Here is a 20,339-nt window from a genome sequence, read left to right on the forward strand (position 1 = left end):
TCCTCTTCTTCCTTTACTCACATGCGTCTCTCTCCATTACTCTATCGTCCCTTCCCCTCTCATCAACTCATCTCATCATCTCGACTTCGTTCAACTTGCTCCCGCAACTCTCCTACCCCACTCGTCGCCAAACGCGCATTCAGCACAACTCCTCAACGAATGTTCGCTCTAACGCCTTACCGTCCTGAACAACCGCGTACTTTCACTCACTCGAAATCTCTCCCTCGTTTACCGGTTCCTCCGTTACCCGCGACGTTGGACAAGTATGTCACTTCGTTGAAACCTTTCTTGCTTGATCAAGCTGCGAGGGAAGGGAAGGATGAACGATGGGTCGAAGAGGAATTGGGCAAGAGGAGGGAAATGGCGATAGATTTCGAAGGAGGGTTGGGGAAAACTTTACAAGAGAGGTTGAAAGGTGAGTTCATATTGCAACTTCGTAGGTGTGCGATTGAGCTGACGAAGGAGTTGTTGCGAGCAGACGTCGATCGAATCACTCCGAATAATTGGTTGGATGACCATTTCTGGCTCAACGTCGCGTACCATTCGTGGAGGGTTCCTTTACCCGTCAACAGCAATTGGTGGTTGTTGATGAAAGAGGATATGCAAATCCCGGAAGAGTTCCGTTCGAGCGTTCCCGAAAAAGGTCAGTCGCCGCGAGAAGCAAACCATTTGGTTTACTTCTCGGAGAACGCAGCTGACATGCTCTTGTTTGCGAGCAGGTCAATTCACCGATTGGCAAATTCGACGTGCTGCAAAAGTTACCCAACGTCTCGTCGATTTTAAACTACGCTTGGATCGGTGAGTTTCGAGCCGTTCAAATCGAATCACTTCCTTCATTTGACGACTATCGGTTCTCACTCTGCGCAGACAAGAGATTCTACCCGATTCTTCCCGTGCAGGTCCGTTCGAGATGCACCAATACTCTAGGTGAACTCTCATTTCCCTTTCTTTCTGAGTGTCCTGACTCCTCTCCCTCTCCCCCTTTCGCCTGTTTCCCTCTCCTTTCCTTTTCGTTGTTCTTTCCCGTTCCCTGTCCTGGCCCTTTCACGTTCTTGGGATACGGGAACTGATGGACTCTCCTAGGTCGTTCGCAACGTTATTGGTTCGCCCACAGAGTATTCGGTGTCACTCGACTCCCTCGTCATCCTTCCGACACTCTCGTTCATTCCCCTCATCCTCACCCTGCGAAACATATCGTCGTGATGGCGAACGATCATTTCTATTCCCTCGACGTCGTTTCCTCCACCGGTGGAGGAGAAACTGGGATCAGTCCTCAAGAACTCGAAAAGGGACTTTGGGGGATCGCTCAAGATGCGATGAGTCGTGGTCCGGCGGAAACGTCCATCGGTGTATTGTCGGGGGACGATCGAGATAGTTGGACTTTGGCAAGGGAACATTTACTCGCTCTTTCCCCGAAGAATCGACAATCAATCACGAAGATTGAAGATTCTCTCTTTGTCCTTTCTCTCGATTCATACACTCTCAAATCCCCTTCTTTCAGAACTTCCTACTCTGACCCTTCCAAACCCTCGACGGATCTCGACGCCCATATTAGAAACGCTTCGACGGCAGGAGGATCGGGTAAGAACAGATGGTGGGATAAAGCGGTTGGGATTCACGTAGAAAGTAACGGAAGGGCTAGTATGGTTGGGGAACATTCTCCTTGCGATGCGTTGATTCCTTCGATCGTTTGTGATTATGCACTTGCCGAGGATTTGGATCCGACGACACCGAGTCAGAGGGAGAAAGCTGGGGAGGCTGAAGGACCGTTTGAATGGGTTACGGATGAGAAAGTGAAGGAGATGGCGGAGAAAGCGACGGAAACGGTGGAAGGGATCGCGAAGGATAGTGAAGGGAGAATGTTGTGGTTCGATGAGTACGGAGCGGGGTGGATCAAGAACGTCGGTTAGTTTTCGTTTTTCTTTCCTCCTTCGATTTTGATCCGAGCTCACAGAGACTCTTGCAGGTAAACATTCTCCCGATGCTTACTTGCAAATGGCTCTCCAACTCGCGTTCCACAAGACTCACAACCGACCAACGGCGACCTACGAAACTGCTTCTACTCGACTCTTCTCTCGCGGCAGGACCGAAGTTATCCGAACCTTCAGCGAAGCCACTTGGAAGTGGGTCAAAGCTATGAGGGAAGGAAATACCGATGTGAGTCGTTGTTCGCGCTCAGCAAACTGTCACCTGTTGCTGACGCAAATTTCGTGCTCACATGATAGCCGAAAACTCTCTACGCACTCCTCTCCGCCGCAACGAAGAACCACAACACACTCACCCGCGAGTCCTCGACCGGTCGCGGGATCGATCGTCATTTGATGGGACTCCGACTCCTCCTCCGTCCCGATTTGAAAGAGTCTCACCCGTTGTTCGAGGATGAATTGTTTGGGAAGAGTCAGGAATGGGTATTGAGTACGAGTGGGTTGAGTGCGGGGGATAGGTTCTATGGGACTGGGTTCGGAGCGGTTTATCCGAATGGGTACGGAATCAATTGTAACTCCTCTCTCACTCCCTTCTCCCTCCTTTCGTTCCTCTCGGCTGATGGGTGAGTTGGGACAGATCTCGCGGGAGATAAACTCGTCAAATTCGGGATCGAATCGAAAGTCTCGAACCCGGAAACTTCTACCGAAACGTTCAGAGAAAACTTGGTACAAGCTTTGAGGGAAATGAGGGAAGTTTGCGAGAAAGGGATTCCTCCTCCTCCCTCTCCAGCTGCTGAAGGTGAGAAGCCCAAGTTGTAGGCATACGGTTCTGGGTCGGTAGTTCGGCGGGCAGTAGCTCTTCGTATTCAGTATTTACCACGAGATTCTCAGACAGATTCAAAGTTTTGTATGCAGTTTATACCTTTTCTCGTCGTTTCTCGTTACTCGGTCCCATCCTGTCCGACTCTGCAGCACTCTCCGAGTCGAACAGAGCCTCGTAGAACGAAGTCAACGCTTGGTTCGAATCCTGCAAGTTTGCCGAGATAACCGAGAAACTCTCGCTCGCGTTTTCAGCTTGCTCTCTCCTCTCTCACCTTCAAACAATGGTCTACATCGCTTCAGCTAAACGTACCGCGTTCGGAGCGTTCGGAGGATCACTCAAGAACTTCACGGCCTCCCAAGTGAGTCTGCCCCACTAGCAGCTTCTTCATCTTGATCACTGACTCTCTCTCCGGTTCGCAGCTCGGTGGATTCGCTGGTAAAGCTGCACTTACTGAACTACCTCAAGGAGTTAAAGTAGACAGCGTACACTTTGGGTGAGCCTCTCTCCACCTTGCTGTCATTTCGCTCGCCATCTGACTGCTTGATCCGAGTGGGTTCACAGACAAGTGCTCTACTCTGATCCATCTGCGGCGTATTTGGCTCGTCATGTCGGTCATTTGAGTGGATTACCGATAGATGTCCCAGCTGTCACGATCAACAGGTTCGTCCGAAACGTTCTCTCGAGTCGGACGGAATTCAAGCGAATCGAGCTGACTTGATTATTTCGCTACGAACAGGCTCTGCGGAAGTGGTTTCCAGACGATCATCAACGCTGCGCAAGAGATCAAGTTAGGGGAAGCTGATGTCGTTTTAACGGGAGGGTCGGAACAAATGTCACTTTCTCCTTGTTCGTCCCCCTTTTCTCTCCCCTTCCCTTCCCTTCTTTCTCTGGCGAGAGAGTGAGCTGATGTAGAGTTGGTTGAGGGAGTGTAGATACGCTTTCGGGAGCATCGAGGTTCGGTACGAGGTATGGAGTCGATTTGAAGTTGGAGGATTCTCTTGCGGCGGCTTTGACGGATCGAGTACCGAACCCTACGTGAGTACATTGACGAATTCAGGAAGAGTAGCTCCTACGAGGAGAGAGCGCTGATCCTGCCTTCTTCCCATGATCTCGCAGACCTATGGGAATGTGAGTACTTCAAAATTGAGCTACTTCCTCTTTTCCTCGCAACTGACCAGATTACGATCAATAGTACGGCAGAGAACCTCGCGAACAAGTACGGTATCACTCGTCAACAGTGTGACGAGTACGCTCAACAATCTCAAAGACGTTGGAAAGAAGGTAACAAACGCAGTTTCACTCTCCCTCTTCCTCTCTTCTTCGCTCACTCTCGTTTCTCGTACCCAGGACTCGACGCCGGAGCCTTCAAAGATGAAATCACTTCAATCACTCTTCCCCCCAAGAAACGCGGAGGCGAGCCCATCCAGTTCACTCAAGACGAGCACGCCCGCCCCTCTGTCACTCTCGAACAACTCGCGAAGCTTCCTTCGGTGTTCTCGAAAGGAGGGGTCGTTTCCGCCGGGAACGCGAGTGGGATCTGTGATGGTGCGGCCGCGAACGTTGTCGTGAGTGAAGAGGCGATTGGGAGGTATGGGATTAAACCACTCGCGAGGGTATTGAGTTATCATGTCGTTGCGGTCGAACCTTCTATCATGGGTGAGCGCCCTGGGTCCTTTCACTCGCTCGGAGAGTGGAGCTACGGAGAGCTTACAGAAGTCGAAATATGAACAGGAATCGGACCTGTCGAAGCGATCAAAGGTGCTCTTGAGAAAGCTTCTCTCAAGATTTCCGATATCGACGTGAGTCTCTCTCTCACTCTGACACGGTCTCTCGAGTAGCGAGCTGATCCTGCTCTCATTCGCATGCGACAGCTCTTCGATATCAATGAAGCGTTCGCCGCTCAGTGGCTCTCGGTTCAACGTGAGCTCGACCTCCCGAATGATAAATCGAACGTCTTCGGAGGTGCGATCGGTACGTTCTCCCATCTCTCCTCCTCGTCTGCTTCTCCTTGTCTTCACAAGCTCACTCACTTTGATTGTCTTGATTCAGCTCTCGGACATCCTCTCGCAGCATCCGGAGCTCGTATCACAGCGAACTTGGTCCACAACCTTCATCGCTTGAACAAACGATACGCCGTCGGAGGAGCTTGTATCGGTGGTGGACAAGGAATCGCGATCGTACTCGAGAAGTGCTAAGTTTTCGTAAAGAAGTGTTTTCCGTTCGCAAAGCAAATTATTTCAGTGTTGTTCTCTTTCTCTCTTCCTCTCGTAGTACGAGAATCTCCAGAGGGAGTCAAACAAAGAGAGAATGCTTTCACTTTTTTCGAACTGTGCCAGCTCCATGCATTTTCCTCTTCTTGAACCCTCGACCTCCTCCTCCTTCTGGTTTCCCACTCGACGTCGTATCTGGTTTGACCTCCGGTTTCTCTTCTTCCCGTTCCGTCACAACTGGTTTCTCCTCAAACTCAATCATCGGTTCCTCCTTGACCTCCGCCTCTTCCCAACCTCCTCTCCCGCCAGTCCTTCTCTCATCCACTCCCTCAATCGGTACAGACGCTTCCTCTCTCTCTTTCCTCTCCCTCTCGAGTTCCTCCTCCTCTTTCAGAGTCAATCGTTTCCGTTTCAGTTTGATCCCTCCCGACGAGATTTTCGTCGGATCGAAATCGTCATCGAGGTCGTAACTCTTTTCTGTGAAATACCCTTTCTTCTTTGGTTCTTTCTGTTCTTCTGATTCGTTCGGTAATCGAGGTTTCGATTCCCCTCCCTCTGGAGTTCCCTCCTCTTTCTTCACTCCTCCTTCTTCCTCTTTGACTCTCGGTCTCACTCCAACCGGCAACAATCCTCCCGTAGGTACTGCCACTGGAGGTGCCACTGGGGGCGGTGGTCGTTTCGCTACTTTCTGCCACTGTCCAATCGTCCCCTCCTTCATCCTCATCTCCGCTTCCTCCTTCTCTTTCTCCTTCGCATCGTCCTTGTAACCCAACGATTCAGCCGTCGTATAATTCGCGTATGGGTCCGCTGGTTTCGCTGGTTTCGTCGTCGCGGGAGCTGGAGCTGACGCTGGAGTTTTGGAAGTTGAAGCGACGGGAGAAGCGTCGAGAGAAGGATCAATTCCCATAGCTGCTTTCGCTGCCTAAATCCTCACTCACCCCGATCGTGTAAATGACTACACCTGAGTAGCTGGGACAAGGGAGAAGGGGAACCTACAGCTTCAATCCGGGCGATTTCCTTCGATTCCTCAATCTTGTCTTTCTGATCCTTTGCTCCTCTTTTATAGATATCTCGGATGTAACGTTCATAGTTCCCTTTATGTCTCAGACCTGTCTCGTGTTGAATGCGCGACTGCGAGCGAAGCGAGCCCGTAACGAGAGTGAGGGGAGTTAGGGAGAGATGAGGAGGGAGAAGGGAAGGAGACAGGACATACGGGCTTGTCATCCGCAATGAAGATTTTACAGTATTTACAGAAGTACTTGTCTCGACTGACCCAGTAGTCCGCCATCGCCTAACTGGGAGGGGAAGGGAGATGTAGATGATGAGAGGTAGTGGGGAGAAGGAGGGCGAGGGATCGAGAGCGCTGCTGCTGTCCGTGTACTGCTAGAGTGCGCTATCCGTGTATACTGGGGCTGTTAGGAGAGTCGCGGGTAGTCGAGTGAGTGGAGAAGGGATAAAGGAAATGCTCTCATCGAACTTGCTCCTCTCAAATTCTTTCGCAGAAGGGGAAACCAATTCACAAAAAAACAGAGACAGTATCCATACTAGTACTAACGAGACGAAACAGGAACGAGAACAAAATTGCGAGAGAGAGAGAGAAGATTGCGATTTTCTTTTTACAAAACAGTTCAGCGCTTCAATCATCGTCGAGAACGAGTTGTTGTTGCTGTTGCTGTTGATTCGCTCTCGAAGCTTTGACGAGTACATCGTTCCTCAAGAGTTTCATCCTACTCCCGTCAAAACCATCAGTTTCTCGCTCTCTCGATTCTTCTCTTCGATTGGGAGACGACTAACCTCAATTGACTCGCCATCGCCTTCTTCTGCAACTTCTCCCCCTGTTCCAGCGCGTTCCTAAACGCCTCACCTCTCGAATCCTTCTTCTTCGCCACGAGCGTTCCCTTCGCCGAATCAATCCTCGCTTTCAAACTTCCCCTCTCGATCAATTCGATCAATTCCGGTAACAAAACGTTCGAAGATTGTTGTGCGTCGATTCCGAACGCGGAAGCCATACGCGAGAGGGAAACGGATCCGAACGGTTGGAAGTAGGCGAGGAGGGCTCGTTGACGGATTTGACGGAGCAGGGAAGGGACGTGGGAGGCGAGATGAATGTCGAGCAGTGGTCGATGCTACTCAATAACATAATCATCAGAGTTAATCACGAGTGAGAGGGGAAGAGAGAGGAGCAGAACTTACTTCGTGTTTCGAGAGTAATTCTAAACCGAGTTTGAATTTCGAATCGTAGAACGCACGAACGATCTCTCGTAAGTAAGGTTCGATGTCGAGGAAAGGACGTAAGTTCGAGTTTTCGAGTACTCGAGTACGGAGTTGAACTCGATCGAAACAGGCGAGAGAGGTCAAAACTGCGTAAAGGGCGATATCTCCTCCTGGGATGAACTGTTCGTCGAAGGATCGCTCTATCAGTTCCTTATTCCTCGGAGCGATGGAGTGAGAGTGAACGAACGTGAGAAGTTCCAGAATTGATCGCTTCACTCCCTAAATCCGTAAAAGCAAACGCAGCTTTCTCGAAACTCCCCGCTCCCAAATGCGCAACTCCCCCAGCGACGGTCAATCTTTCTTGAATGATCTTACGTTCCCTCTCTTTCGCCGCTTCGATCGGATCTTGAGCTGGTGCGACCATCCCCGGTAAGAGGACGGGGGTTTGTTTGGGTTTCGAACCGGTTGAGGAGGATTGAGCGGCGGCATCGATAGCGGATTCGGCTTTGACGACGTAGTTTCGTACGAAGGCGTAGTTGTTCATATCGAGTGCGATCTAACTCGGACGACTCCATCAGTTCTACTCGCAGGAGAGAAGAGAGGAAGGGAAACGAACTTCGATAACTCCCAAACACATGTCTAAAACGTGTTGACTCGTCGTACAGTATTCTCGCGACTTCGTGTACGATCTGACTGCGTCTTGAAGTTCTCCACAGCGGTATTGGAACCTCGCTAGATCACGATAACCCATCTGAACAACAAGAAAACGGGTGAGTTTCGCGCGGAAGACGAAAATCGAACGAGAACGCTTACTCTGATTGATTCCTTGATGAGATTCGTCGTATATCCTCTCAACTCAACCTCCAATTTCTCTTTCCCACTCGACGCTTCCTTCTTCGCCGATTCCAACCAATTCCTATCCAACCCTTCTTCCCTCCCCTTGACCGATCCGTACCAACTGACCGCACCAGGATCTTGTTCTTTCCCTTCCTCGATCGAGTTGATGAATTGTCGATAGTGTTGAAACACTTCTTGGTACAGGTTCGTGTCGAGCGTTAGGTGTTTGATTGATGAGAGTGCGAGAGTGAGTGCTGGTCCAGCGAGAGAAGGGGTGGAGGAGGCGATGAAGAGTAATCGGTTCACTTTGCTCCTACCTATTGAGCGTACGGGGTAGTCAGCTTCACGGCGTGAGAGCGGGAGGGAGCAATGCGTTCACTCACCCTCCCAGGTGTTTGCCAATTGCTCGAGATCATAAGGAGATGATTCGCCTACGACGATACGACGAATGGGTTGAGCAGGTGAAGGAGCCGCAGGTAGGTCGATATCCATGTTGAAAGGCAATGAGTGAGAGAAAGAGAGAGAGAGAGTGGAGCCGCCGAGGAGACTAATTTCTCGCCGCTATCTGTGTAGCTTCTACCCTGTACACATAGCAACAGTCACGGATCGCAGTACTGCGGGTGAGTCTCCCGTGGAGATCTTGGAAAATTTTGGAATCCAAAATTCGAGCTTCGGGATTCGAGACAGGTTGTCGAGCCTGGAACGATGCAGCGATGCAGACCGTATACCTACAGAGCTACTCGTGAAGTCTCTATAAATCCCGGAGCCAAAACTGGCCTCACTCTGACCGATAGCGCAAGAGAAAACTCGTGCAGTTTGAGGAATTTCGACCTTGCGTTCGCTCTTGAAGGCCGATATCTCGCTGGTTTCGGCTGCAGGACTCTCTAGACCCTCCTTATGTCGAGCTAGGTGCAGTGTGCTGAGATGTCCCGGTAGAGACAGCAATTCGATGCTTCGTCGATAGTTGGCCCTAGCGGAATTTAATCTTGGACGAGGGGAGGGACACCAAGCTTGGTGAGCCGAAGTCCTGAATGCAGGCAATGACTGCAAATGATCCAGACGACGCCGTAACCGTCGAAACAGCACAAACGAACGGAAAAGATAGAGAAACCTCGACGGAGACAACTCAAACGAATCTCGACTTCTTGGAACGTATCTCGTGGTCGAGCCATGCACGAATCTCGATTCTCTGTGAGGTGCTGACGTAGGAGAAAAATGGGAAACGCCAAAGCGGGTACCGGAGAGGAAGAAGGGAAAAAGAAACTGGAGAGAGAATGTTGATCCTCGTATGCAAAAAGAGATGTTTTTCCCCTGCCGGGAATTGAACCCGGGTCTCCTCGGTGAAAGCGAGATATCCTAACCATTGGACTACAGAGGATTATGAGAGAGAGCCAAATCTAAAGTATATAATGCCGCTATCAGTATCAGCGCTGTCACCTTCAAAGCGCTCGCCTGCGCCTTTTCTGCCCGACAGCGCCGGGCAGAGCGAAGAGCGAAGAGCGGGATGGGATCCTGAAGCAAAAGAAGCCATAGGGTCGGGCCTCTGAGGCTTCTCACGATCTGGTTGTCAGTGCATTAGTGCCTCAGATAACGCTCGCGGACGAGGTATGTCAACTCAAACACACGAGCTGTTGAAGCAGAGAAGAGAACCGCGATCAACGACCCCGTCCCTCCGCCTGAAGGAGGGATGAGAAAACTGAGCAAAGAGATACGGTGAAGTTGCTCCACCTTTGAAAGTTTCGCGCGCAGGTTAGGCCGCTCTTCGAGATGAGCCTAGCGTCTTCTAGGCGAAGGTAAAGAAGGGATGACGGGGAAACGGGGAGAGAAGCATCGAGTTGATTCCCACGCGAATTTCTGCTCGCATGGATCAAGCTCAGGGTTCACCTTCTTTCCCCTATTCAAGGCTCACCACTCGGACCCACTCTATCCCCACGTGCTTATCTTGGCGAACCAAGCTCGAGCCTCGTTCGCCTCCTACGCTCGCGCCCCTTCACACGAACTCGACCTCGAACAGTCGACTCCCTTTCTCCCGCTGCTCTCCTCTTCGACCTCCCTGTCGATCTCTCGTCTCGTCTCTACCCGATGTCCCGGCACGGAACGGTACCTCAAAATTTCGAAGAGATCATACACGAAATCGGAGCCTGGACCGCATCGTTCAGCTCGCGAACTGGAATTTCAACACAAACGCGACACAGCGATGGCAGTCCAGCATGATCGAGTTTTTCTCGCTTCAGACCGCTGACGACGCATATCACAGCATCCTGGGGCATGAACACGACACTCACATGAACGGGTACTGGGCAGCGCGGTTCCTCCTCCAAGAGCTTGAGCTGGTGTATCTCAGCGTGGAATCCGGATACCAGGTATGGTAATCCTGCTATCGAGCTGCCTGTAAATTGTCTCGCTGATACAGTATTCGCGCGAGCAGAATTTGTCTTCTCCAAAGTCGATCCATGACGCTCTCGAGAAGGAACCTCTTCGATTCACCTGGCAGCACAACCTGCACAATGCTGTCGCCTCGGTTGCCTCGGTTCCAACTACCTACCCCGTCCTCGCTCAAGCTGTAGACGCATGGAAAGGACACATGAATGGGGTGTTCGGGCTGAACCCAGCGGATAACGGGGATAATGTTGGCCTGAGACCAGCCATCAAGTCTGGGGAGGATGTGACTAGGCTCCTGAGGTGGATCGAGAGCTTCCGGGGATCCGTCGCAAATTCGGAGTACTGGGTGAGCCGGTCTTTCCGCCTACCTACGCTCGAGTACTGACTAGCGCTATCTTCCACGGCAGGATCAATGGAATACAGATTTAAGGCAATCTGGAAAGGCTCTTCCTGAAAGTCTCGCGAGGTACCACCCTGCGACTTTGCTCAAACGTCTTGAACAACTTCAACAGCATGCCCTCAGTCATCGTGGTCAATTAACTCTCCGTCAGCGTCGAATCTACCGACTCGCGATCTAGGTTGAATGCCCCCTGGGCTTTGGGAAATATCTGTTCGCATTTATCCTCTGTCCTCCTCTATCTTATTATCGTTCATCCTCTCTTGGTTATCATCTCTTCTTTAGATTCTATCTTTACCCTCTCTTGTTTCCGATCGCTGTTTCTCCCTGAAAATCTGTCCCTCTTTTGGTCTCGCTTCGAAAAACCTTCGCCTTTGAATCCCCGTGAACGTTGGTGGTGATGACGGTGGAAGGGTTGCGGGAGAGCCTTCGATCCGTGGTCATCTGGTGATTCGCCTTCAGACGAATAGCGAGGTCGAACGCTCGAACGGCATCCGCGAAATCGTTAACACAGGTTTGCTATCCCTCGAATTTTGACAATTTTGTGGTCAATGCGCCAGTCCTTCAAAGAGGTGCGAGGCAAGTTGTCTGCAATGTTCGACTTGGTAAGGACAAGGATAGAAAGGGCTCAATATGGAAGGACTACCGCTCGAAATGTGTACCAAGGAAGAGGAGAAAGACAGCGTAGATCCCGCGCTGACCTCGATATTTCCTCTCGCGGGACAGAGCAAGCAGCTTCCTACAGTGCGATGAATGTCTACAGTGCGATGAATGTGGAGACTCTCGCAGACAATGTGAGCGAAGGCGAAGCTGGGAAAAAGAGCGAGAAGAGATTCGAAGGGGAGAACAAATACTAAAAGCCGAAAGATTCGACACTGAACTGTTTCTATTACGAGCTGGATGATTGACTGAAGATGCTATGTATGGGTACTAGAGGAGGAAGGATCCGAAGAGAGTAAAACTGAAGAGACAGAGAGAGACAAAACTGAAAAATCTATAAACAAAAGAAGACGACGACACTAAGCTGAAACCGTAGCAGCTTCCTCCTTTTCACTTTCCTGTACCGCTTCTTGCTCCTTCTTCTCCTCCATCTCCTTAACTTGCGCATCCCCAGCTTTGTCCTCATCCGGTTTCGAACTGACTTTCGACCAAAACGCCAACGCCATACTCGCCGAACTCTTCTTACCTACTACCTCATCGACACTTTCCCCTGCCTGTTGCGCCAGTTCGGGATCACTGAACCCTGCCAACGCGCACAGAGGAGGGTTCTCCCCCTTGAATTGACCGAGTAAGAACCCTTCTTCTTGCGCTTTCGTTCGATCGTTCCCTTTCACGATCCTCCACTTCTCCAAATCTTTCTCATACTTGACATCCCATTCCTTTCGCTTATTCAACCATTTCCTAACGGGTCCCGCGTGAACTTTCCCAATATGTTCCGGATTCATTCGACATCCAGGCAACTCGGAAGCAGGTTCTAAAGGTCGAGTTTTCCCTTTGTTGGAGACTCGTTGTCGAATCATGTGGTTCGAATCGAAGGGAGGGAGTCGTCCGGTAACTTTGATCACTTCGTCGAGGTAATTCGCTAAAACTGGTCCACCTCCTTCTTGCACTTCTCGTTCTCGTTCTTGGTCGTCCTCGTCGGAAGAGTGTGAAGCTGAAGACGCAGTGTCGCCATCATCAGATTCTTCTCGTTCAAAATCCGGGTGAAGTTTCGTATTCGCGAGTTTGAGATCGATCGAAGTCAAAGCGGGCGCCACGATTGCCTCGTCGTTGACGGCAGAAGTCGTCACTTGTCCTTCTGTTTCGGTTCGAGCTTGTTCGTGCTCGACTGGAGAGGCGTGGAACTGAGGAGGAGTGTCGTGATGGAGGTGTTTCTTCAACGAGTGTCGGTGGTGATGATGAGATGAGTTGGAGGCGCTTCCTACTTCTCGATCTTTTTTCGCTTTCGCCGCAGTCAAGAAGAAGAGTCCCGCATTCGCCGCTCCCCGATATATCTGTTCGCAATACGCAATACTACCCGTCAGTTTTTCGCTCGTTCTCGGTCAAAGGAGGAAAAGCGTAAACGAACGTATTTCGCGATCGAAGCGACCGACAACGTAGTAGCTACATGACAACCTCCTTCGAACAGTTGGTACTGAACCAAAGTCGGAGGGTATTCAGCTTCGAGGTGAAGTTTCTGAGTCGGGAATTTCTCGAGAACGTCGGAACTCGGAGGGTAGGCGGAAGGGTTCGCGGCTTTGTGCGCGATGTAGGTGATTTCGTCTCGTAGGAGTTCATCGCTACCGGCAGCCTGTCGTACAAATCGTCCAGGAGTTAGTGGGAGTACCGCAGAGATTTGGGAGAAGCGTCTCACGATGTAAAGTGGACAAAGACCTCCGAGAGAACCTTGGTTGACTGGAGATACGAGAGGGTGATCTAACATGTTGTTCGGACAGTACATCTGTGTTCGTGAGAAGCTCAGTAAGTATCATTCTCCCTCTCAACGGAAAGGAAGAAAAGACACATACCTGTACTTGCTCATAGAGCTGAACGATTTCCCCTCCTTCTTCCCCTAGCAGTACCTGCTCTAACCCACACTCTTTACTCGGAGGGGGTGGCCAGACGAGATCGGGACGATAAATGAACCCTCTCGAAGGGATGTAATCTCCCTCATCGTTTCCATTGACCGAAGGGAACGAATGCGACAGATCGACCCAAGGAGAGATAAGAGTCGCTCCGGCAGGTTGAGGTAATCCGAGATCTCGTAAGAGAACGAGGAGAGAGAGCGCTAATCCTCCTCCGGCGGAATCTCCAGAAATGATAATTTTCGAAGGGTGAATTGCGGAATGATCTGAACCCGCGGGAGGATCGATCAGGAAGAGATAGCTGGCGAGGGCGTCGTGGAGAGCGCAGGGGAATGGGTATTGAGGCGCGAGACCTGAAGGAAACGAGAACGAGGGTCAATTCCGCGACAAGGTCTCAGGCGAAGTATCTTGTGTGAGAACGTACGTTGAGAAGGAGCGAAAGCGAGAGCATCGAGTTTGCGAGCGTGTCGTTGAATTTGGTATCGATGAGTTTCAACTGTTTCCAGTTAAGCGTGAGCGAACATTGCTCAACTACTGCTTCTGACGCGGATGCACACGCACGAGAACTGAAGAAATGAGCTCCACCTGGTCACGTGAAGGATGTCAGCAGCTGTAGGAGCTCGGCACGCAACTGAGAGAATTTGAAAGACGTACCGTGCAGATAAAGTAAGACACGTTCGGGAGGTGAAGCCCCCCTCTTGACCCTATCTTTCTTCATCTGTGTACACAAAATACAATCGGGTCAACTTTGCTCGGATGATACCGAACAGAACTTGTAGCGTGCTCGAGCGAGTCTCGAAACAGCGCAAGAGGAAGAGAGCTGCCTTACCTCGATCCATTCTCCTGTCAAGTCTCTCCCTCTCATAGTCCACCATTTCCTTCCTCCAACGAGTTCCGTCGTTCTCGGATCCATTTCGAGCGCCGTTCTGAGCAATTCTGCGGCTCTATCGATGTTGTAATCCGGAATCGTCACGACCATTTTGTAGACCCAACTCGGAGTCGGTACGTGAGCCGCCGTGAACGCTTGCAAATCGCTAACTCCATGGGTCGAGGCGTATTCGAGGAACTTTCGAACGATTTGAAGTCCTTCGTAGTAGATGAGCTCTGAGGATGGATGTTGTCGCTTCTTGTTCTTCCGGTATTTCTTGAGGTAGCCGAAGAAGGATGCGGCTCCTGTCGGTGCCGTGTGAGCTGCGATTCCGCTGATCGTCAAATTACCCGTCATCGCTTGAGAGGAGAGTGGGATGGGAGGGCTCGAAGAGGAAAGAGGGGGGAGGGGAGGTTCAGGCGGTCTGTCGACGTAAGCGCGCTGCCGACACTGTAGCTGATGTTGTCGAGGCCGGATAGGATGTAGAAGTGAAAGAGCAGAAACAAAGAGACGAGATCGGTCAACGCAAGAGATCGAATTTCAGGAAACCGGTTCGCTTCCCTCCGCATCCCGTCTCGTGAGTCTCTACCGCTGCACACTCGTAGGCTAGCATGTGTTCCGACTAGCCCATCGCGCTGTCCTCGGAACTGATTACTGACCTCGAGTGATTTGGTGTTTCTTCCCAGATCTCTCACAATCATGCGTTCTTCGGCTCCCGTCTCGTCTGGAATGCCCACAGGGCACAAATACATGGGATGGTGGGGAGATGTAAGTCCTCTCACCCCTTCTCCCTCTCTTCTCGCGATGAAACTCTTGATGAGAGATCCCTCTACTTCTGATACTAACTCCCGGCTCGTGATGCCTCGTTCGTATAGATGGGAGGACCCAAACAAAAGGGTATCGCTACCTACAGTGAGTCCCGACCCTCATATTTCGATCGCGTCGACTCGAAACTGATGAGATTCGATTGGTCGGAAACTGTGAATAGCCCTCTCCCCCTTCCGACAAGATCCCATGAGGGGAGCTTACAAGCACTGGGCTGTCAATGGTGCGAAACGTCTAGGTCAACAAGCCGTTTACTTTGCCGTTCCTTTCGGTCTCGGTAAATCATCTCTTTCTCCTCCTCTCTCCTTCCATTCGACGAGCTTACGTTCGATACGCTCGTGATAGGTTACGCACTCATCCAATGGGCTATCAAGGATAACCACCTCCGAAACTCGAAGCACGGACAAGCCAAGGGTCTCTTCCCTTAAGCATCTTCTTATTCCCCCTTCAATTTTCTTTTTCTCGTAACTTGTCTTCCACTTTCCTTCGTCTCTTTCTTGCAAAATCCAACTCTAGTTCGTAGCACTCAGCTCAGCCGTGCAGAGAGAGGTATGGGTCTCGAATCCACTGCCAGAGAGCGAACTGGTCCAAAACGACGAGTCGATTCCTCCGCCCCTCAGAGGTTGTAAGGTGCGAGTAGGATATTGGCATTTTCGAGCAGACTACATGGGAGACAATGGCACGATCCTGCCGTGACTGTCTTTCACTCTGCTCCAAACTTTCGCTTTTCCTTCTGCCTCAATACGATCCGATGCGCCTCGTTCAGTTTCTTCTGCTTCTCAATCTTCTCTGATCCTTCTTTCTCGACTGTACGTAGAGATGCTGTGTAGTCAGAGGCTTGAGTCAGTCGAGCTCAAGTTGAAAGAGCGAGGAACTCTGAGAACCGTACCGAGTAATCTTTCTCCTAGCCATAGACCCAATCTCGCGTTCCCGACGATATACTCTTCCTTGTCTTGAGCATTGAGTTGTACCGGTTTCCCACCCATTCCTTGGATCAACCTCAATGAAGAATTCAACATTTTCAAAGCCTGTTATCGTGAATCTCACCGAATTCTCAGTGCCTCTTTACTTTAGACTGAGATCAGTGGGAGAGAAACTCACCTCCGAGTTCCTGGTTTGTTGGAACAGATTCGCCAACAACGCCAACGTTAAAGCCCTCGCGTGATTCGCCGATAGTTTCCCCGTCAGAGTCAGAGCGTTCGAGAGGTTCGATTTCGATTTCGTGATCTCCCCGCATGTGAGGGCTTTCGTCAATGCGACGATGAATTCGATCGAAGGGTTTTGGGTAGAAGAGGGGGACGATTCGTCGGAGAGAGATAGGAGAGATAGAGTGAGGATTTCGAGTCGAGCTGAAGCTGGGTCCGAGGTGGATTGGCGACGAGTTGCGGAGGAGAGGGAGGAAGGGTGAGAGGTTGAACGGGACATGATGGGGGAAGAGGCGATTGAGGAACTCGAAAGTGGCACTGAATAACCCTGAGACAGTTTGAGCAACAGTAAAGAGATCTCAGCGAGTTGAAGCATCGTCGTCGCTCCACTTGATTCGACTCCTTTTCCCTTGCTTGACGTCTTCGAGGTGGAAACGATGACGGCTTCGAAACATTTCTCTGCGTCTTCCTCCTCCTCTTTGATCAGATGAATCAACCCTCGATCGAGAATCAAGCGATCTCTGAACTCGTCCCATACTTGATTTCCTCCTCGTGGCGGTGTGGGCTCCCTCGAAGTAGAGACGGCAGATAGAAGATGGTGTGTCGCCTCCGAAGCCGAATTTCGCATAATCGCTAATTCGCACGCGAACAGATGAAGATGAACCTTGAGACGTGCAGTCGAAGTAAGACATTCGGCCGCAGAGCTAACTCGACTCATCGGTAAGAGATCTGCAGAAGAGGGATCAATCGTGTCAACATCGACGATCTCGGAAACGGATCGAGCGACCAAACGTACGTTCTTTGCCTTCGAGTCGACTTCTCGCAACCCTGATCCCTTCGTCTACAAAGAGTGCTGACCTCGGTGATTTTCCGTAGGGGTCTCGATGAACGGCCTGCAGTCGGAGAGATAGTCATCGTTCAGCGGAAATTGAAAATCACAGAAGCGGGAAACGACGACCTACGACACTCGCTAGGTAAGTGAAACTGTATAGAGCAGAATGGGCCGGAAGACTGAACCGAATCGAAGAGGATGGGATAGAGGCTGGATCGTTTTGACCTGTGACTTGAACCTGCGAGGAAAGAGTTCCCCTCACAAGATTAGCTTCAGCTCGACACGTGAGACCTAGGACAGACTCACTCTTCCATCATTGAATAGCGACGTGCTAGCGTCCGCCGAGTCCAGCAAAGCATGTGTCGTCTTCAACAGATCTTTCGCTTCTTTCACCTCTCCCAATTGAGCCGCCAACAAAGAAGCGATCAACCTGAACTCAACCTTGACCGCCGTCGAGAATCTAATTCGTTGATCGGTGCCTCCACCTGTTCCTGATTCGACTTTGACGTCTGATGAAGGGCCTAAGAATTGCTGGATCTGTTTGAGACAATCTTTCGATGTCTCACAATCATTCGCTTCGAGGCTTAACCTCGCTCGTGCGAGAATCGCGAGAATCATGACTTGCGAATCTCCGTGACTCTGGGCGAGGTAAGCGACAGTCTGCCACGCGGTGATTCGTTCGGCGTAAGGGATCGAAGGAAGAGTCGCGAGGGTAGAATGAGCCGAGTAAAGCGCTGCGAGGGATTCAGGCATGGTCGTCGACAAGAGAGGCGAGGCAAGTAGTTTCTTGAGAAGGGTTCGGGCGTATTTGACACGCTTGTTCGAAAGAAGGGCGAGGCGAACTTGGAGAAGTGTGAGCGAAGGAATGAAAGACGAGAGTGAGGGGTGCTGAAGGAACGGACAAGAGCGGTCAATTCTTGAAAACCTCGAATGTTGACGGACGTATGAGAGACGTACGGATTGAGCGATTGCTTGCTATTCCCGCGGGAAGGGAGAAAAGAAGAACAGGCGAAAGGTCAGTTTCTGCTTGCAGACACATAGCGGAATCGAAATGGTCCAGACTCACAGCCTTCGTGAGAGCTGCTTCTCCTTCTGATACGACGGCTTCTGCGTCTGCCGTCCCTTCGTACAGATCGGCGAGGTGTTGAGCCAACATCGCATTCGCCCTCAATTCTATCCTTCCTCCTCTAAACTCTCCGCTACTCGCTGAGGTGACCGCAGATCTCAACACTATGATCGATGTCGTCGTTAATCGGTAATAATCAGACCATATCTTCGCGTATCGAACTCGAGAATTCAGAGATTGAGGAGGTTTCGAGAGAGAAGGGAGGAGGGAGAGAGCTGAAGATCTGAGAGATTGCGCGACCGTGAGAAGAGCTATAGCAGTTGGTAGTGTTTTCAAGGGAGGGTCTGTCGAAGGGAGAGGGACAGAGAGAGAGGGAGAAGAAGATGAGGGAGTTTGTTCATTCAATCGACCTTGGAAATCCGCGATCGAGTATCCATTCACTTGATCCATCTTTGTGGGTGTTGTCTCGTGGCGTAGAGAGTCGAAAGAGTGGCAGAAGCGGAGAGGGAAGAGAGAAAGAGAACCGAGCGAGACGATGATCCTCTCTCTGTCTCTTCCATTTCACTCTAATCGCTCGACTTGACTTTCAGTGAGTACATGTTAGTCCTATCTCACTATAGAAACGCGCAAACCAACCTCCTAAGCGGGAACAGTGTCACTTTCGGATCTCGATTTCCTTCATCAAACTCTCGCCTCTCCCACCTCTTCGACGACACGAGAGACTCCCGAACAAGCACAGAACGATCCTGCAGCGGAGACAACACCGTCGAGTCGAAGCGAACCCTTGCCCTTCAGAAGTTCCTCCTCCCTTCCTCCTCCTTCTCTCTCTTCCCTCCTCTCCTCTCTCCAAGCGACAACTACTTCCTCGACTGCCGCACTCAACAATACAGACTCAGTAGAAGAGGAAGGGGAAGAACTGAGTGAAGGAGATCTGGAGAAGATGCTCGAAAGATTGAACGAAGCGGAAGGAGCTGCAGATGATCTTGAAGGAAAACTCGATGGTCTGATAGGTAACCTCGATCAGATGTTGAGCATGTTGGGCGAAGATCCGAGTGAACTACTCGAGGAGGAGGGAGAGGAGGGATCTGGTCGGATAGAGGAAGGAGAAGGAGAGAGTACAGACCGGTAGTTGTCTGATCTGTGAGCATTCAACCCACGTATCGCTATCCCTCCGGTCTATCGTCACGCTAGAGAATTCGACTCCAATTCATAGAGAAGCGAGAGGAGCAATTGCCAAGGTTCAAAGGAAAATTGCAAGCGAGGAAGAGGAATCGAGACAAGGATCGCTAGCAGAATACGGAACAAGGTAGTCAAGGCAAGGAGAGACGTCGTTAAAGGACAGGTGAGACGGATGGGCTGATCCTCCCTAGCCGAAATAGATCGCGCGTTGTCGAGTGTTGAGCTGAACGAGGTGCGATCCGAGGGACGACGCCGAGGATTGATAACTCCATTTGGCTGTGGTCTATAGAAGAGATTGTCAGGTGGACTCTGAAGGAGAAGATTGAAGGGAAAGGGCGCAAGGGAAGGAGTAGATTGAACTCCGAACTTACCGCGAGAACTCGATAAGTGGGTCGAAAAGCGTTGCTCTGTAATCTCCCGAGGGGTCAAAAGAGCAGACTGGCTTGAATAGCCTTAAGCGACTCACAGGACCCAGGGTAGTACTCGCACGGGCAGCCAGGTTGTGCCACGTTTGTACGGCATCCTCGACCTCTTGCGGAGTCGGCTGAAAGGCGATGCAATCAGCAAGGCAACCCCAAACAGATGCGGGTTCGACTCACGATCCAAAGATACATGAAATCCGTTGAAACGGCCTCATTATAGGCCACCTCCCTCAAGGTGTCCCGAACACACAAGAGTAGTTTTGCAACTTTGTGCAATTCATCGCGGATATACACCCTCCTCGAGTGAGGCCCCCAGGGTTGACCTTTAGCAAACATAGATTGGAGTTCCCGCGTGGCAGCAACCGTTTTCGCATCATGCTTCGCCAGGCTGTCGATAACTTCCAAATCACGGCGCGCTTGTTCCCGATAACGCGTAGCGGGATTCAAGTCGACTCGATAGGCGTATTCGGTCGCGACGAAAGAGCAGTACTTCACCTGTCGAGCGTACAAGCTCAATACATTTCCCGTGGCAAGTGGGAGGATATCCGGTACTTACCATTGTGCAACCCTGCAACCCTCCTCTTTGAACGTTCATTTCTCCCTCAAAACACGCTCTTCTCGTGTAATTTTTGGCTTACGTTGCCACTAAA

At 51.0% G+C, this 20,339-nt stretch overlaps 8 protein-coding genes across 8 annotated transcripts; 4 read left to right on the forward strand and 4 right to left on the reverse strand.

Moving 5' to 3' along the window:
* Window positions 1-21: 21 nt before the first annotated feature.
* JCM6883_005923 (choline/carnitine O-acyltransferase) lies at window positions 22-2,744 on the forward strand (the record flags this gene model as incomplete). The annotated part of the gene is made up of 8 exons (XM_076634364.1): window positions 22-415; window positions 479-643; window positions 720-798; window positions 868-927; window positions 1,115-1,905; window positions 1,967-2,157; window positions 2,226-2,496; window positions 2,563-2,744. 8 exons carry the CDS (start codon window positions 22-24, stop codon window positions 2,742-2,744), a joined length of 2,133 nt encoding a protein of 710 aa, XP_076485650.1.
* A 284-nt stretch (window positions 2,745-3,028) lies between these two features.
* Window positions 3,029-4,943, forward strand: JCM6883_005924 (thiolase family protein; the record flags this gene model as incomplete). Its single annotated transcript, XM_076634365.1, has 11 exons — window positions 3,029-3,106; window positions 3,168-3,241; window positions 3,310-3,408; window positions 3,485-3,594; window positions 3,681-3,783; window positions 3,865-3,876; window positions 3,941-4,029; window positions 4,096-4,404; window positions 4,480-4,547; window positions 4,620-4,719; window positions 4,798-4,943. The coding sequence occupies 11 exons, from the start codon at window positions 3,029-3,031 to the stop codon at window positions 4,941-4,943; spliced, it is 1,188 nt and encodes a 395-aa protein (XP_076485651.1).
* Window positions 4,944-5,061: 118 nt separating this feature from the next.
* On the reverse strand, window positions 5,062-6,246 carry JCM6883_005925 (uncharacterized protein; the record flags this gene model as incomplete). The annotated part of the gene is made up of 3 exons (XM_076634366.1): window positions 5,062-5,880; window positions 5,955-6,089; window positions 6,172-6,246. The coding sequence occupies 3 exons, from the start codon at window positions 6,244-6,246 to the stop codon at window positions 5,062-5,064; spliced, it is 1,029 nt and encodes a 342-aa protein (XP_076485652.1).
* A 348-nt stretch (window positions 6,247-6,594) lies between these two features.
* JCM6883_005926 (COP9 signalosome complex subunit 1) lies at window positions 6,595-8,501 on the reverse strand (the record flags this gene model as incomplete). The annotated part of the gene is made up of 7 exons (XM_076634367.1): window positions 6,595-6,685; window positions 6,753-7,084; window positions 7,152-7,352; window positions 7,420-7,728; window positions 7,789-7,923; window positions 7,986-8,326; window positions 8,393-8,501. 7 exons carry the CDS (start codon window positions 8,499-8,501, stop codon window positions 6,595-6,597), a joined length of 1,518 nt encoding a protein of 505 aa, XP_076485653.1.
* A 1,793-nt stretch (window positions 8,502-10,294) lies between these two features.
* On the forward strand, window positions 10,295-10,969 carry JCM6883_005927 (uncharacterized protein; the record flags this gene model as incomplete). Its single annotated transcript, XM_076634368.1, has 3 exons — window positions 10,295-10,372; window positions 10,438-10,737; window positions 10,799-10,969. The coding sequence occupies 3 exons, from the start codon at window positions 10,295-10,297 to the stop codon at window positions 10,967-10,969; spliced, it is 549 nt and encodes a 182-aa protein (XP_076485654.1).
* An 838-nt stretch (window positions 10,970-11,807) lies between these two features.
* Window positions 11,808-14,577, reverse strand: JCM6883_005928 (uncharacterized protein; the record flags this gene model as incomplete). Its single annotated transcript, XM_076634369.1, has 8 exons — window positions 11,808-12,782; window positions 12,857-13,078; window positions 13,142-13,228; window positions 13,296-13,705; window positions 13,777-13,848; window positions 13,914-13,937; window positions 14,007-14,070; window positions 14,182-14,577. 8 exons carry the CDS (start codon window positions 14,575-14,577, stop codon window positions 11,808-11,810), a joined length of 2,250 nt encoding a protein of 749 aa, XP_076485655.1.
* Window positions 14,578-14,919: 342 nt separating this feature from the next.
* On the forward strand, window positions 14,920-15,473 carry QCR8 (ubiquinol--cytochrome-c reductase subunit 8; the record flags this gene model as incomplete). The annotated part of the gene is made up of 4 exons (XM_076634370.1): window positions 14,920-14,988; window positions 15,096-15,132; window positions 15,209-15,322; window positions 15,391-15,473. 4 exons carry the CDS (start codon window positions 14,920-14,922, stop codon window positions 15,471-15,473), a joined length of 303 nt encoding a protein of 100 aa, XP_076485656.1.
* Window positions 15,474-15,748: 275 nt separating this feature from the next.
* On the reverse strand, window positions 15,749-18,538 carry JCM6883_005930 (uncharacterized protein; the record flags this gene model as incomplete). The annotated part of the gene is made up of 7 exons (XM_076634371.1): window positions 15,749-15,867; window positions 15,935-16,073; window positions 16,147-16,919; window positions 16,987-17,083; window positions 17,153-17,260; window positions 17,329-17,910; window positions 18,089-18,538. 7 exons carry the CDS (start codon window positions 18,536-18,538, stop codon window positions 15,749-15,751), a joined length of 2,268 nt encoding a protein of 755 aa, XP_076485657.1.
* Window positions 18,539-20,339: the final 1,801 nt, after the last annotated feature.

The sequence above is a fragment of the Sporobolomyces salmoneus genome, assembly GCF_050403485.1.
Source record: "Sporobolomyces salmoneus JCM6883 DNA, S_salmoneus_JCM6883_v1_ctg58, whole genome shotgun sequence".
Lineage (NCBI taxonomy): Eukaryota > Fungi > Basidiomycota > Microbotryomycetes > Sporidiobolales > Sporidiobolaceae > Sporobolomyces > Sporobolomyces salmoneus.